Raw genomic sequence first — 14,442 nt, forward strand, 5'->3', positions numbered from 1 at the left:
TATTCATATCCACACTATTCATCTTGAATGGAATACTTTCAGCTGATCAATACAAATCGATATGATTGCATTTGAATAGTTTTTAATCAGATTAGCTTAGCAAAGTATATTTTATTAATCTCAGACACAGTAGGCGTCGAATTCGTTCTCATGACTATGCTGACAATATCGATTTGGACTTTATGATTTGAATTCATTGTGTTCCATCGATTATCAATGCAGAAAATGATTGTTTTATCGTTGTATTAGTATTTCATCTCACGAATTAAACTAGTTAGTGAGATTGAAGTAAAGCCTAGTGTTGAAATATGAAAGATCATTTGTTTACAAATGCAATTAGAAGGATTAGAAAGTTTTAAGTACATTAAATTAATTTATTAGATTGAGAATTGTATTAGGTATGAGCCGAGATATATGGATCTATGAACTTGCTCAAATGATTATAAAAGGAGTGGAATAACAGCAAATGATTCAATCAAAGAATTAGTACATTGTTAAAGTTTAATGTAACCAGGTTCAAACAATTAGTACATTAACTTTAATCAAAAGTAATTTATTTACATTTTTACATGTATAATCGATTAAAGTTTTATAGAATCTAAATCTACGAGTTAAGATATCATATTTAGTATGTATTATCAGAACACTCCACTTATTAAATATGACTTATGATTCTTATAAAACAAGACCAACCCGTTGGTGTCCAAAGGCTATGATTAAGTTTGAAGATGATATATATGTATAGTCTTTGTCTTATACCGAATTTATGTCGTTTAAAAGTATCGTTAGGTACCTTGGTCTATCTCATAACCCTAAGTTAAAGTTTGATATCAAATAAGTCAAAAAGTAAACATTCCAAGCTAATCTTGAAATTAACAAAAACGGCAAGACCAAGTTTACAAATTATAACTTCCTTTTATAAATGCTCTTAATGTTTTTTGGATTTTTGATCTTGTAAACATAGCTTTTAGTCCATATTTATGAACATTTTTTTTTATTTATTTTGAATTCTCTTAGCATGTTTAATTGTAATTTTCTTGTAATTGATTGTTTTTTTCAGAGAAACACAAATTTTTTTCCCAAAAATAATACACATATTTGATTGACTTTTTTTATAATGGTTTTAATTGAGAATCCGTTGCATTTGTGCTTGTTAATTTAGAAATTGAAGTTTTTGCATTGCAAACTTGAATGAAATTGTATGACAAATGATCTAGTGTGATCTAATTTGGAAACTAATGGTTCAACATCTACTAATTTTGATACTGAAAGGTTCTACATTAACAGAAGGGCCTGTGTTAACTTGAAAATGAAATGTAATGTCTTATTATATGAGTATTGATGAGAAAAAAAGAGTATCAAAGAAATCGAATGATCTTATTATAGATCAAATAACATCAAAGATACATTAAATTTTTTAACATATATTGGAATTTAAGAGTTGTTTTTCTATTTGATTATGAAAACAATCTGAAATATCATACTAGCCTAGACCATTTTTCATCACCCACAACAATCTTTGAAAATCTTGCAAATAGAATTTGATGCTCACTTACCAACAAAAATTGGTCACAACATTTTTCCTTGTTCCAAGAATGATATGATGTTAATTTCAAAATTTAATGTTGAAAACCACAATAAACAACCGCAAAACAGAAAAAAAAAAAACCATACGAATAATGAGGTAAAATGAAATTGTAGTTTGCCAAATATAAATGTTTTTTGAAGAAAAAAAGTTGGTTAATTATTTTTATTTATTTATTTATTTATTTTCAGTTACTGGAGAAAATGTTAGGGGTTTAAAAAAATACCATATAAAATAATTTAAGCATATTTTTTTAATTTCATTTTTATACCATGTAAACTAATAAAAAAAATTCATAAATAGTTCTAAACAATTATATATAATCTTAGATTTTATGATTCTATAAACAAAAGATGATCACAATCATATTAAACTGTAATAATAAGATTCGATTAGGATTTTACGATCCTAATTTAATCTGAGTTTATTATATATTCAATTTTTAAAGATTGGTTTATTCAACTTGAAAATCGAGCATATTAGGTCACATGAAGTCTCATAGAACATCATCATTTTATCAATGACTAATTATACATGATAATGTTTATTATTTATCTTTGTTTCCTTTTTCACTTAAAATGTTCTATTTATAAAGTATGTTTCCTAACATAATACTATAATAGATAATTAGATACTCAACAAAAACAACATTACAAACAAATAAAAAAAAAACAAGTTTATTTTGATTGAATCTCCCAAATTAATCTTATAATTACAATCTTACTTACAAAACATAAAAGATGATTGTGTCACAAACTTATTCCAAAACATAGTTGATATATGAAGGGATCGGTGTGAACATATGATTTTAATCCCATTTAAATCGATTAGTCCAAACAATTGGGCCTTGAAACCTACTTTAGCGCACATCTCCATGTCTCATCGTTTATAGCTTTCACGAGCCTAACATAACGGTTGGATCGCACGCGCTTCGACGATCCGCTTAAGTTGACTGTTTGCTTGCAGTTTGCACTGATTTCGCACCGGCTTTGCGACAAAAATGGCGGACAAAGAAACTTCGATTGTGCTCAAAAACGAAGACGAATCGAACCGGCCTCCGAATCCTTTTTCTCTGCTGTTCACCAAGTTTACTCAGGTTTTTAATTTCCCTCCTCGACCACAGCCGCCGGAGAAGAAAGAGATTGCGAAGGTGGAAACAGAGAAGAAAGAGATAGTTCGTGATGGTGAAGTGGTGGGGGTAGCGAAGTCGGCTACGGTTACGTATCCAGATGGTCGTTCGAAGACCGTTACTTCGTTGAAGCTTGAATCGGAAGATGCGGTTCAAGAAACAAGTCCTGCTGTTCTTTGGCAGGTATGTAATCTATCCTCTTTTTTTTCTGAACCCTATATGCCTGATTTTGCTATTTTAGTCCTGAATATTCTCGGAGTTATTTTCTATCGATTCTCGTTGATTGAATATTTTTCACACTATCGGATCACGAATTCGAAGCTCCTTAATTCTCTCTCTCTCTCTCTCTCATCGTTTTCATTGTAACCACGAAATCTCTACTCCTAAAATCTTGGTATTCTCCGTGTAAAGTTTGGTCCTTTTTCTAATTCGAGCTCATTATTTGTTGATGATTATGTAATTGAATTGAATTTGTGTTATATTTTATGTTGATAAGCTGTAGGAGAAGGAATCTAGGAATTGTGATCTTATGTTGAGTGATATTTGGGGCAAATAAGTTAACAACACTAGTACAGATTGGCTGGATAAAATGGATGCTAGGTTATAGGTCTTGGTTTGCTCACAGTACCAATTGGCAATTGGTAGGTCATTTAAGTCCAGCTGGTGGATAGATCATAGATGTTGATGTTGAAGGTTCCCTTAAATTTTAGAACACTTTATCATATCCTCACTAAAGGGCTAAGGGCTCCATCCCATGTAAAATTTTCTTTTTGGCTTTTATGGCTAGAATTTTCAATTTTAATCCATTTATATTATTTATGAATTATGAATTGTTACTAAAAATTATGAAATATCTATTCCGGTTGGTGTTTGTTTTTAGGTTTATGCAATTGGAGGCTTCTTTGTGTTGAGGTGGGCTATTGGACGATGGAAAGAGGGCAGGGCAAGGAAGAAGCCATCTGATGATGTCCCACCATCACCCACACCCAATGATGATCAGTAGTACCTATGAAATATGGTTAAAAGATTCCATCTTTTTTACATATGTCGTATATTAATTCAAATACTCTGTTTAAATCTGAGAATTACTTTGAATATACAGCTTCCGACTTCTTTTACTTACCACTTGCAACCTTCTTTCTTTTTGTTTCTCCAAGTACAAATAGCAATTATAGCATCCGTCTCGTTTGATTAGATCAAAACAGATTGTACACCATCTGGATTGAGACTGAGACTGATTGACTAACTACTGACTGTGTCTGAGACCGACGTCAGAGATATAAAAATTAACATTTTTTTTTTTGTATCGTTCCATGGTTGGATTTTGAAAACACAGGTGATTCAAGAATGTCGTGGTGTGACTAAACACTTTTCCTTTATTTGTTACAAGGAAAAAGGCTATAAAAACACATATAACATGATCCTTTTGTTTGCCAATTGATTTTGCATTTCACAAAACTTGATCACGGTTATGAGCCAACAACTTTATACCATTCATAAACGCTACATCTGGTTGACAGTTGCATTCTTACACGTTTTTTTTTTATAGAATTTGAGATTTCCAAGTATTTTGCAAAATACCCATAAAAAGGATGGTGTCTAGATTTAAATCTGAAACTCTAATTAAGGATTTTTACTTTCGTACCACTAGGGCAAACATGTAGGGATAAAAAAATGTACGTTTGTTCTCATAAATCCAACCAAGTCCTTTCAAACTTCAAACACAATGGGTTTAAAACATGTATGCATGGAATCTATTGACTTATCTTGAGCCATTTCGAGAATGTGTATTAATTAAAGTTTAAACATTCATATACTTTGCGAACGGTTTTACACTTATAAGCTCCTTAGATATTGTATTCATGTTTCTACTTTCAAAATTGTGATGAAATAAAGCAGCTTCCTGAACAGTTCTTTCTAATGCCATTTTCTAAAACTTGTTTATCGTCCATACAAGTTTTTATTTTATAGGTTTAGGTCATTTTTGTTCATTCAATTTTTGGTTTTGTGATTTACTATTATATGGGCTTAGGTTATTTTTTATCATTCAATTTTGGTTTTGTGTTTATTTGGTCATTTAACTTATTTTAAGTTTTAAAAAGTCACCAAAGTTTTTGTTTTTGTGCTCATTTAGTCACATAACTTTTGGTTTGGTCATTTAACTTTTGGCTTTTTGTGTTCATTTAGTCACCTAATTTTTAAAAGTTGTACTCATTTTTATAACTTTATTTTAAACTTTTAGTGATTAAATTGACACAATTTTAAAAGTTCAGTGACTAGATGAACACGATTTTAAAAGTTAGGTGACTAAATTAGTACAAAACCAACAGTTAAGTGACCAAACCAAAAGTTGAGTGACTAAATGAGCATAAAGCCAAAAGTTTGATGATCTTTTAAAACTTAAAATGAGTTAAGTGATCAAATGAGTAGAAAACCAAAAGTTAAGGGACCTAAACTCTTATTTTATTTTCCGAGGTTTCATAGCTTTTCAACCTAGATGTTACTTTCATGCCAACTCAAAATGTTAAATGATACGCTTTTTTAAAATGTTAGGGCCTTAGGGTTATAATTCATTTTCATTTCAAAATTGTATACTTGTTTTGTTTAACTGAGTGATATAATTATTGTTTTTTAAATGATTACTATATACATGTTTTTGAAGATGAATTTAACAAACTCAGATTGTATCAATTGAAATAAGGGTTAGTCACTAAAAAGAGTAGCATGTTGAAATAAGGGCTAGTAATTAAAAATGACTAGCATGTTCTAGTTTGAAAAATTACATTTCTTTATCATCCCAATGAAACTGTTACACGTCCATTATAATTGACGTATTATAGGTAAAGTGGACAATGCACCAATTACAAAATAGCATCTAGTTTGTAAGGGGTAGTATTATGCATTTTTCCGTTTTGGTATATTCTACACGGAGACCCTAACATATCAAATGACTAGTTTTATCTATGCATTTGGCTATCTTTTTATTATTGAAATCAAGCATTCATTTATGTTCTACATATTTTCTCTTTCAAATAGTTAGAAGGTTGTAGTAAATTGGTATGAAAGCATCAATGGCTCCTGGAAATTTAACCTGAATAATGGAACCAATATCAAAGGGACTAGAAAGGATGCGATCCTCCATGGTTGAGATATTTCAGCAGTGCTCAGAGTCTCTCCTCATAGAAAAAATGACGAAAATGGCTGTAGAAAACGGACGGTTGCGCTTCATTATTAGAGACATGATCCACACCACACTGTTAGAGGAATCTGATCAATGTGGCAACAATAACGGTTTACCACCACCATTGTTAGGTTTTGAATGAAGAAAATAAAGATTAGTAGGAACAATCACGACTAGTAGTAGGTTAAATTGAAGGTTAAGAAAGTTGGATATGCTTTTATTCAACGGGAACAACGCATATAGGTATACTCTTAGGGTGGGGAGGTATTTTATGTTTCAGAAACTCTATTCATATTTTACCTTCTAGAGAGTCCATTACACAGGCTAATGGCATGGTCACTCAAAGTAAAGGTATAAATTTCATTGTCATAGGGATTCGTTTTTCCCCATTGCCCTTATGGATGAGGGTGCTCGAAGGCAAGGGAATCAAAGAATTGATTGACCAAATTTAATAGATTTATCTGTCTGGAATGAAGGAATTAAGACGTGTATAATTGGACTGGTTAATTCTAGTGTGATAAACAGTTGTATATGTATAAAGCCTGTCATCTCTTCTCACAAAAGTCTTTTCATCCTGCCTTCGAATTGAAATATATGTGGCCTTGCTTCAAAGCCCATCTACATATTCCAACTGCCTTTTTTTGAGCTAGTCAAGTACGTGTTGAACGCAGACTGAGACTCTACCACTCCTTCAACACAAATTTGTGCACTTAACGTCGGTCTCCTCATTCTCAAATAACTATAAGTGGGAAGCCTCTTTTCAGGGTAGACTCAAGTCGAAAGACTTTTGAAGAAACATTTGCACTTCCCTTTTACAACTTAGGAGGAAGGGGGCCTTCTTCAAGCATGTCGACCATTAGGTGTATCGATTCCCTAACGGAAACCATTCCTAGCCATCATTACTTTCAAACGATTTTGTCTTTACTTTACCAACGTCTCTAAGTTATCAATCATCATACTAAACAAATTAGCAAAAGTCATAAGAAAAGAAAATTCAACAAAAGGTTGAGACGTAGTACGCCCAGTTCACTAGGTTCTACCATTGCATGACCAAATCATATTCTAAATAAAGAAATTGATCTTGGCTCAGAATGAACGCTAGCTATATGCTTAACACATGCAAGTCAAATGCTTTCTTGGGGAATTGAGCAAAAGGAAAAGAGACTCCTAGGTAAAGGTAGATTGTCTGTCCTAGGAGGTAAGAATCCTTGAGAACAAAATGTCGAATGAGTTCATAACACATGGGAATCTACTGAACAATTTGTGGAAAATTCTAAAGAAAGCTAAAAAACCGTTATTTGATGAGTCTGCATAACATTAGGTAGTTTTCCAGGATGGAAAGTCCTTTGAAAGCCTTTGTTAGCTCGTTATTTTCAAGCAGGTTAGAAGCAAAGAAATGTGGAAATAAAGCTTTATCGTATGTATACAAGATCCTTATGAATCCACCATACAGTAGATTTGACAATAACCTTAAAAGCATTATTACAAAAGTATGCAATTTCAAGAGGTACAATGATGTAGTCAAATTCGATAGATATATAAATAGGGATATGCTTTACAAAAACAACTTCATCGTATCATACCATACTTATATAAGTAAATATGGAACTTTTAACACACGTTTCCCATAGTTGATCAGCTAAAGACTGAATGGGATCAAATATGGGTTTTTTTGAGAAAACCCTATGTCACAACGTAGGACATGGATTACCACGACGTTGCCATAATTGTATAAAACGCACATCAATCTTGTGTGCCACGATATGACAAGTTGATGGTCACGATGTGGCAGCCACTTGAGTACTTAACCCTAATTACGGGGCTTGTGCCCCTATTTATGGGAAGTAAGGGACAAGGTTTGCACACCCTCAGCCTCCGACATCTCCCTTCACCCTCCAAGAAACCCTAGCCTCTATTGTTGAGTTTTTGAAGCTTTTGGTGGTGTTTTTCGTGTCTTGAGGGAGAAGGAAACATTGTTGGTACATAAATCCAACTTGCAAGTCTCATCATCATCTTCTAGCACTTACTCTGGACCATTTTGAGTGTTCTAGTTCCATGCTTTATGTTCTATACTTCTATATCTAGGCTTTTTGTGCTTTTTCTCCATGTTTGGGAGAGTTTGAGTGGATGGATTCCATAAAGTTGCTTTATGGATCCTTGAGGTCCATTTGAGGTTTAGTGTTCCAGATCTGAGATTTGGTTAGGTTTTGGCTCATGCATCAGATTTTTTACCTCATTTCCACTAACGTTATGACTTAGCTTGGGAAAGACATGCATTTGACAAGCACGACTATAAAGAAAATATTTTTATGACTCATTGGGTGTAAGGAAACCATTTAGAGGAGAGGAGTGTGTGGCTTAGTGGATTAAGGGCTTAATCCATTATGTTGTCCAAGATCAGTTCCCACGATGTGGCAATATGCCCATCAGGTCGTGATGTATGAAGTTCTCGCGACTATTTTGTACAGAGATTTCCACATCGTAACAAAGGTTGGGCCACAAATGGTGGCCAATAAAGTTGTCTTTTGGGCTGTTGACTTTGATCGTTGATCATTGACTTTTTGACCAGTTTGACTTTTGGTCAAACCTTGGTAGAATTAAGTGTTTAGCTAAGATCTAGTCTTGATTTGGTGCTAGGTAGCTTAAGTTAGTTGTTCTGATTGCTGAGGGTTGCTGTTGAGCTTCTGCTAGTTAGCTCAGGTGAGTTTTCTCATTATACTTTGTACTGCAGTATGTATCCTTGTGTGTAGCATGTTGGTATGCTTCAGTGATCAGTTTTGTTGGTAGATATGTATGATTACCTGTGTTGTTGGTTATTGTTTATCTGTTTGCATATATTGATATATTATGGTTGGTTAGGTTGAGGCGGTCCTTCTTTGTGTTTTAGGTTAAGATACCCGGACGGTCCAGTGTATAGTATGCCTTGCGAGGCGGCCCAGTCAAAATATAAGCCCAAGGGAGAGGTCCAACCACTATAGGCCATGTGAGGCGGGCCAGTAGATTGTAGGCTCGATAGAACAGTCCAAGCATCCTACAGGCCTTGCAAAGCGGTTCAGGAGGACTGGTGGCTCATGTGTGCATGCATTGTATGTGTATTGTTGTATGGGGTGTTTTAGCGAAACTTATTAAGCTTTGGTTTATAGTTGTGATCTTGTGGATTAAATGTTTTTCAGGTGCTTATCAAATGACGAAGGCGAGACTGAAGGCTCATGTGTTCATGCATTGTATGTGTTTTGTTCAACTGATTGATATATTTATTGTGTTTTAAACGATTACTATATACATGTTTTTGAAGATGAATTTAACAAACTTTGATTATATCAATTGAAATAAGGCTAAGTTACTAAAAAGAGTAACATATTGAAATAAGGGCTAGTCATTAAAAATGACTAGCATGTTCTGGTTTGAAAAATTACATTTCTTTATCACCCCAATGAAACTGCTCCATGTCCATTACAATTGACACATTATAGGTAAAGTGGGTAACGCGCCGATTACAAAATAACATCTAGTTTGTAAGGGTTAGTATTATGCATTTTTTCGATTTGATATATTCTACAAGGAGACCCTAACATATCAAATGAATAGTTTTATCTAAGCATTTACCTATCTTTTTATTACTGAAATCAAGCATTCATTTATGTTCCACATATTTTCTCTTTCAAATAGTTAGAAGGTTGTAGTAAATTGGTATGAGAGCATCAATGGCTCCTTGAAATTTAACTTGAATAATGGAAGCAATATAAAAGGGACAAGAAGGGATACGGTCCTTCATGGTTGAGATATTTCAGCAGTGTTCAAATTCTCCCCTCATAGAAAAAATGACGAAAATAGATGTAGAAAACAGACGGTTGCGCTTCATTATTGGAGACATGATCCACACCACACTGTTAGAGGAATCTGGTCAAGGTGGCAACAATAACATTCTACCACCACCATTGTTAGGTTTTGAATGAAGAAAAGAAAGATCAGTGGGAATAATCCTGACGACCAATGGGTTAAATTGAAGCTTAAGAAAGTTGGATATGCTTTTATTCGACGGGAACAACCCATATAGGTATACTCTTAGGTTGGGGAGGTATTTATGTTTCAAATACTCTCTTCATATTTTACCTTCTAGAGATCCCATTATGTCACACCCCCGAACCATAAAACAAACGGTGGAAATGTTCGGAGGTGGATGACGTCATATGTAGTATCACAACAATTGCATCATAGTAATCAAAGTAAACACAACCATTACATTGCATATGAATATTTACATTTGTTTAAAAACATAGTTTGTATACATCAAAATATAACAAAGGTAAAAGACGAGACTCTAAAATGCTCCGTCTTTTCCAAAAGCTGGCAAGGGTACCTGTCTATTGTTGTCTTGAGAATACAAACGGTTTTGAAAACGTATCAGCATAAAGCTGGTGAGTTCATAAGCATGATTTTGTAATGAAAACTAGTCACTGAATTTGTATAAATGTTAAAATTTCATTATATGTAAAGTATCGTTTGTATTGAAACTCTGGCTACCACCAGTATGTAAAATGTATTTCTGTTTGAAAACCCTAGCTACCACCAGTATGTAAAGTATGTTCTGTTTGTCTGGGAAAATCCCTTATTTTCCCTAGTATTCGTGTTTTTGTTGCTTTAATGGTTCCCAAATTGTAAGGCATAAGTGTCACACTTATGAAATTAAAGCAATTGTTCATGAGTGTATTATTACGTAAATTATTTTGTACGATTGGCGAGTTTTATGACCGTACTTAAACTTGATACGACGTGAAACTGACGCCAATATCCTTTATGACATTTGTCACTCGTAGGCCTGCCGGTCCGACTGTAGCTAGCAGCCAGGTGCGGGATAGTCAGTCCCGTATAGATCTATACACAAAAGTCACGCTTTCTCTCCAGGAAATTCTGGTTCATAAGGGTAGTCCTCCACTTAGTTAATGTTGTAAGCGCCCAAGGACGTGTCTCCCAATTAAGTTGACAACTTTGCGTGTAATAATATAAATAAGTGTATTGTCCTTTCGTATGAAAATCCAATGTATGTTTTGTAGAGTAAAAATAATTATACTAAAATATTTATTTACTATTGTACTCTCTTAGTAATGTATGATATAATCTAAATCTGTCATAGTTTATGCATTCAACCGTGTATGTAGTTTGTATCTGTAAAACTGGTAATGAAATCCCCAAACTATACCCATTATAGTTTGAATGTAACGTTAAGTTCACGAAATGTTTTGAAAATTATGCAATTTTATTTAGAAAACGTCCCTTATGCTCTGCATACTACAAAAGGGATTAAGTATCTAAATGCTTTATGAAAATCATTGATTTGTATAAATTGCATAAATTTGACTCGTTGAAAACTTTGTGTTTGGCTTGTATTCCCTTGAAAACGTGTAAAAGTCATAAAAGCGTAGGGGTATGAACTCACTGTTTGACATAGGATTTGAATGTCGTGTTTATAGGGATGCTGAGTGTCAACTGATGTTTTGTACGCAAGTGGATCCTATTAACATATAATAACACACATATGTATTTAGAATAGGATATTCCATGACTAAACATGATAGGTAACCACTCTAAGGACCTGTAAATGCTTGAACTAAGTGTCGGAATCATATATGATTGAATGAGGGAGGTGTACGACCACCCTAAGGGTGTGTACGTCCATGGTTGTGCGGCCCATGAGTGTATGGCCATACAATCATGAAGGGAAGTGTTTTTGAGGTGTTTCCAAGGTTCTACTAGCATCCAATGAGTGTTATAGGTCCCATACTTAGTGGTATTGCAAGTTTGAGGCCAAAGACGATCATCAAAGTGGGTATACGGCCCTAAGGGTGTGTGTGCGGCCGTACAGAGGGGTGTGCGGCCGTACACTCTCCATGATTTTGCCCAAGATGTCGATTTTGAGGTGCATTAAGGATAATACCAAGTTCGACTAGAAGATGGGGGCCAAACTCTCACTTTGGAGAGCCTTTAAGGTGTGTATGGCCAACCTTAAGAAGGTGTGCGGTCGTACACCTTCAAGGAGGTGATGACAAGGCTGAAATATGAAGAATCAAGGGATCTTTCAGGTATAACATGCTATGGGATGAATCAATTTTGTTTTTTAGGCCTTTGGATGGTTCTTGGATGAAGATTCTAGAGAGATAAAGTAGTAGTGTGCAGCCAAGAGAAGAAAAGAGTGAAGGAAGGGGGTCTCCTCATATACATAGGTGTGAGTGACCCACCACCCCGAGTGTGCGGTCATGGGGTGGGTGTACGGCCGTACACTCCTCCTAGAGGGGTGTTTGTCCCGAATGTTATGCTATGACTTGGAATAACTCAACCTAGAACCCAAATTTTGATTGTACTAGGCTTAGAACACTTGAACAAACCCTTAAACGGTGTTAAAAGGTGATAGAATCGAGTTTAACATTGATAGAATTGACCAATTGTACAAGACAAAAGTTCCAGGTTGTCACACATTACATAGGCTAATGGCATGGGATCTCGAAGTAAAGTTTTAAACTTCATTGTCATAGGGATTCATTTTTCCCATTGTCTTTATGGATGAGGGTGCTCGAAGGCAAGGGAATCAAAGGAAGGATTAATCGACCAACTTTAACAGATCCATTTGTATGGAATGAAGGAATTAAGATAGGTATAATTGAACTGGTTAATTCCAGTGTGATAAACAGTTGTATATGTATCAAGCCTGCCATCTCTTATTAGGAAAGTCTTTCCATCCTGTCGTCGAATTGAAATATATATAGCCCTGCTTCTAAGCTCATCTACACACTCCAACTGCCTTGTTTTGAGCTAGTCAAGTAGGCATTGAATGCAGACTGAGATTCTACTGCTCCTTCAACAACAATTATTGCACTTAACGTTGGTATCCTTAGTACCAAATAACGATAAACGAGAAGCCTCTTTTCAGGGTATACTCAAGTCGAAAGAGTTTTACAGAAACATTTGCACTTCCCTTTTACAACTTAGGAGGGAAGGGGCCTTCTTTAAGCAGGTCGAACATTACGTGTATCGATGCCCTAACTGAAAGCATTCCTAGCCACCATTACTTTCAAAAGATTTTGTCTTTACTTTACCAACTTCTATAAGATATCACTCATTAGACTAAACAAATAAGCAAAAATCATAAGAAAAGAAAAGACAACAAAAGGTTGAGAAGTAGTACGCCCAGTTCACTAGGTTCTACCATTGTATGACCAAATCATAGTCTAAATAAAGAGATTGATCTTGGCTCATAATGAACGCTAGCTATATGCTTAACACGTACACGTCAAATGCTTTTTTGGGGAACTGGGCAAAAGGAAAAGAGGCTCCTAGCTAAAGGTAGATTGTCTGTCCTGGAAGGTAAGAAGACTTGAGAACAAAATGTCGAATGAGTGCATAACGCATGGGAATCTGCTGAAAAATTTGGGGAGAATTCTAAAGAAATAAAAAAAAACTGTTATTTGATGAGCCTGGATAACATTAGGTAGTTTTCCAGGATGGAAAGTCTTTTCAAAGTCTTTGTTAGCTCGTTATTTTTTAAGCGGATTAGAAGCAAAGAAATGTCGAAATAAAGCTTTATCATATGTGTACTAGATCCTTATGAATCCACTATACAGTTGATTTGACAATAACCTTAAAAGCATTATTACAAAACTATGCAATTTCAAGAGATACAATGATGTAGTCAAATTCGATAGATATATAAATAGGGATATGCTTTACAAAAACAACTTCATCGTATCATACCATACTTATATAAGTAAATATGGAACTTTTAACACACGTTTCCCATAGTTGATCAGCTAAAGACTGAATGGGATCAAAGATGGGGTTTTTTGAGAAAACCCTATGCCACAACGTAGGACATGGATTACCACGACGTGGCCATAATTGTATAAAACGCACATCAATCTTGTGTGTCATGATGTGACAAGATTATGTTCACGACGTGGCAGCCACTTGAGTACTTAACCCTAATTACGGGGCTTGTGCCCCTATTTATGGGAAGTAAGGGACAAGGTTTGCACACCCTCAGCCTCCGACATCTCCCTTCACCCTCCAAGAAACCCTAGCCTCTATTGTTGAGTTTTTGAAGCTTTTGGTGGTGTTTTTCGTGTCTTGAGGGAGAAGGAAACATTGTTGGTACATAAATCCAACTTGCAAGTCTCATCATCATCTTCTAGCACTTACTCTGGACCATTGTGAGTGTTCTAGTTCCATGCTTTATGTTCTATACTTCTAGATTTAGGCTTCTGTGCTTTTTTCTCCATGTTTGGGAGAGTTTGAGTGGATAGATTCCATAAAGTTTGCAACTTTATGGATCCTTGAGGTCCATTTGAGGTTTAGTGTTCCAGATCTGAGATTTGGTTAGGTTTTGGCCAAAGCATGAGATTTTTTATCTCATTTCCACTAATATTTTGACTTGGCTTGGGAAAGATATGCATTTGACATGAATTTGACTTAGCTTGGAAAAAGACATGCTTTTTCTCCATGTTTCGGTCTACATGAGTTTCCGGTCTTCTGGACATTGGGGAATTCGACGACTTA

At 34.8% G+C, this 14,442-nt stretch overlaps 1 protein-coding gene across 1 annotated transcript; it reads left to right on the forward strand.

The window, feature by feature from the left end:
- The first annotated feature begins 2,464 nt into the window (after positions 1 to 2,464).
- On the forward strand, positions 2,465 to 3,832 carry LOC145088064 (uncharacterized). The gene is made up of 2 exons (XM_079026263.1): positions 2,465 to 2,897; positions 3,595 to 3,832. The coding sequence occupies exons 1-2, from the start codon at positions 2,586 to 2,588 to the stop codon at positions 3,715 to 3,717; spliced, it is 435 nt and encodes a 144-aa protein (XP_078882389.1). The 5' UTR covers positions 2,465 to 2,585; the 3' UTR covers positions 3,718 to 3,832.
- The last annotated feature ends 10,610 nt before the right edge of the window (positions 3,833 to 14,442 follow it).

The sequence above is a fragment of the Lactuca serriola genome, chromosome 2, assembly GCF_051521515.1.
Source record: "Lactuca serriola cultivar US96UC23 chromosome 2, Lser_US96UC23_V15, whole genome shotgun sequence".
Classification (NCBI taxonomy): Eukaryota; Viridiplantae; Streptophyta; class Magnoliopsida; order Asterales; family Asteraceae; genus Lactuca; species Lactuca serriola.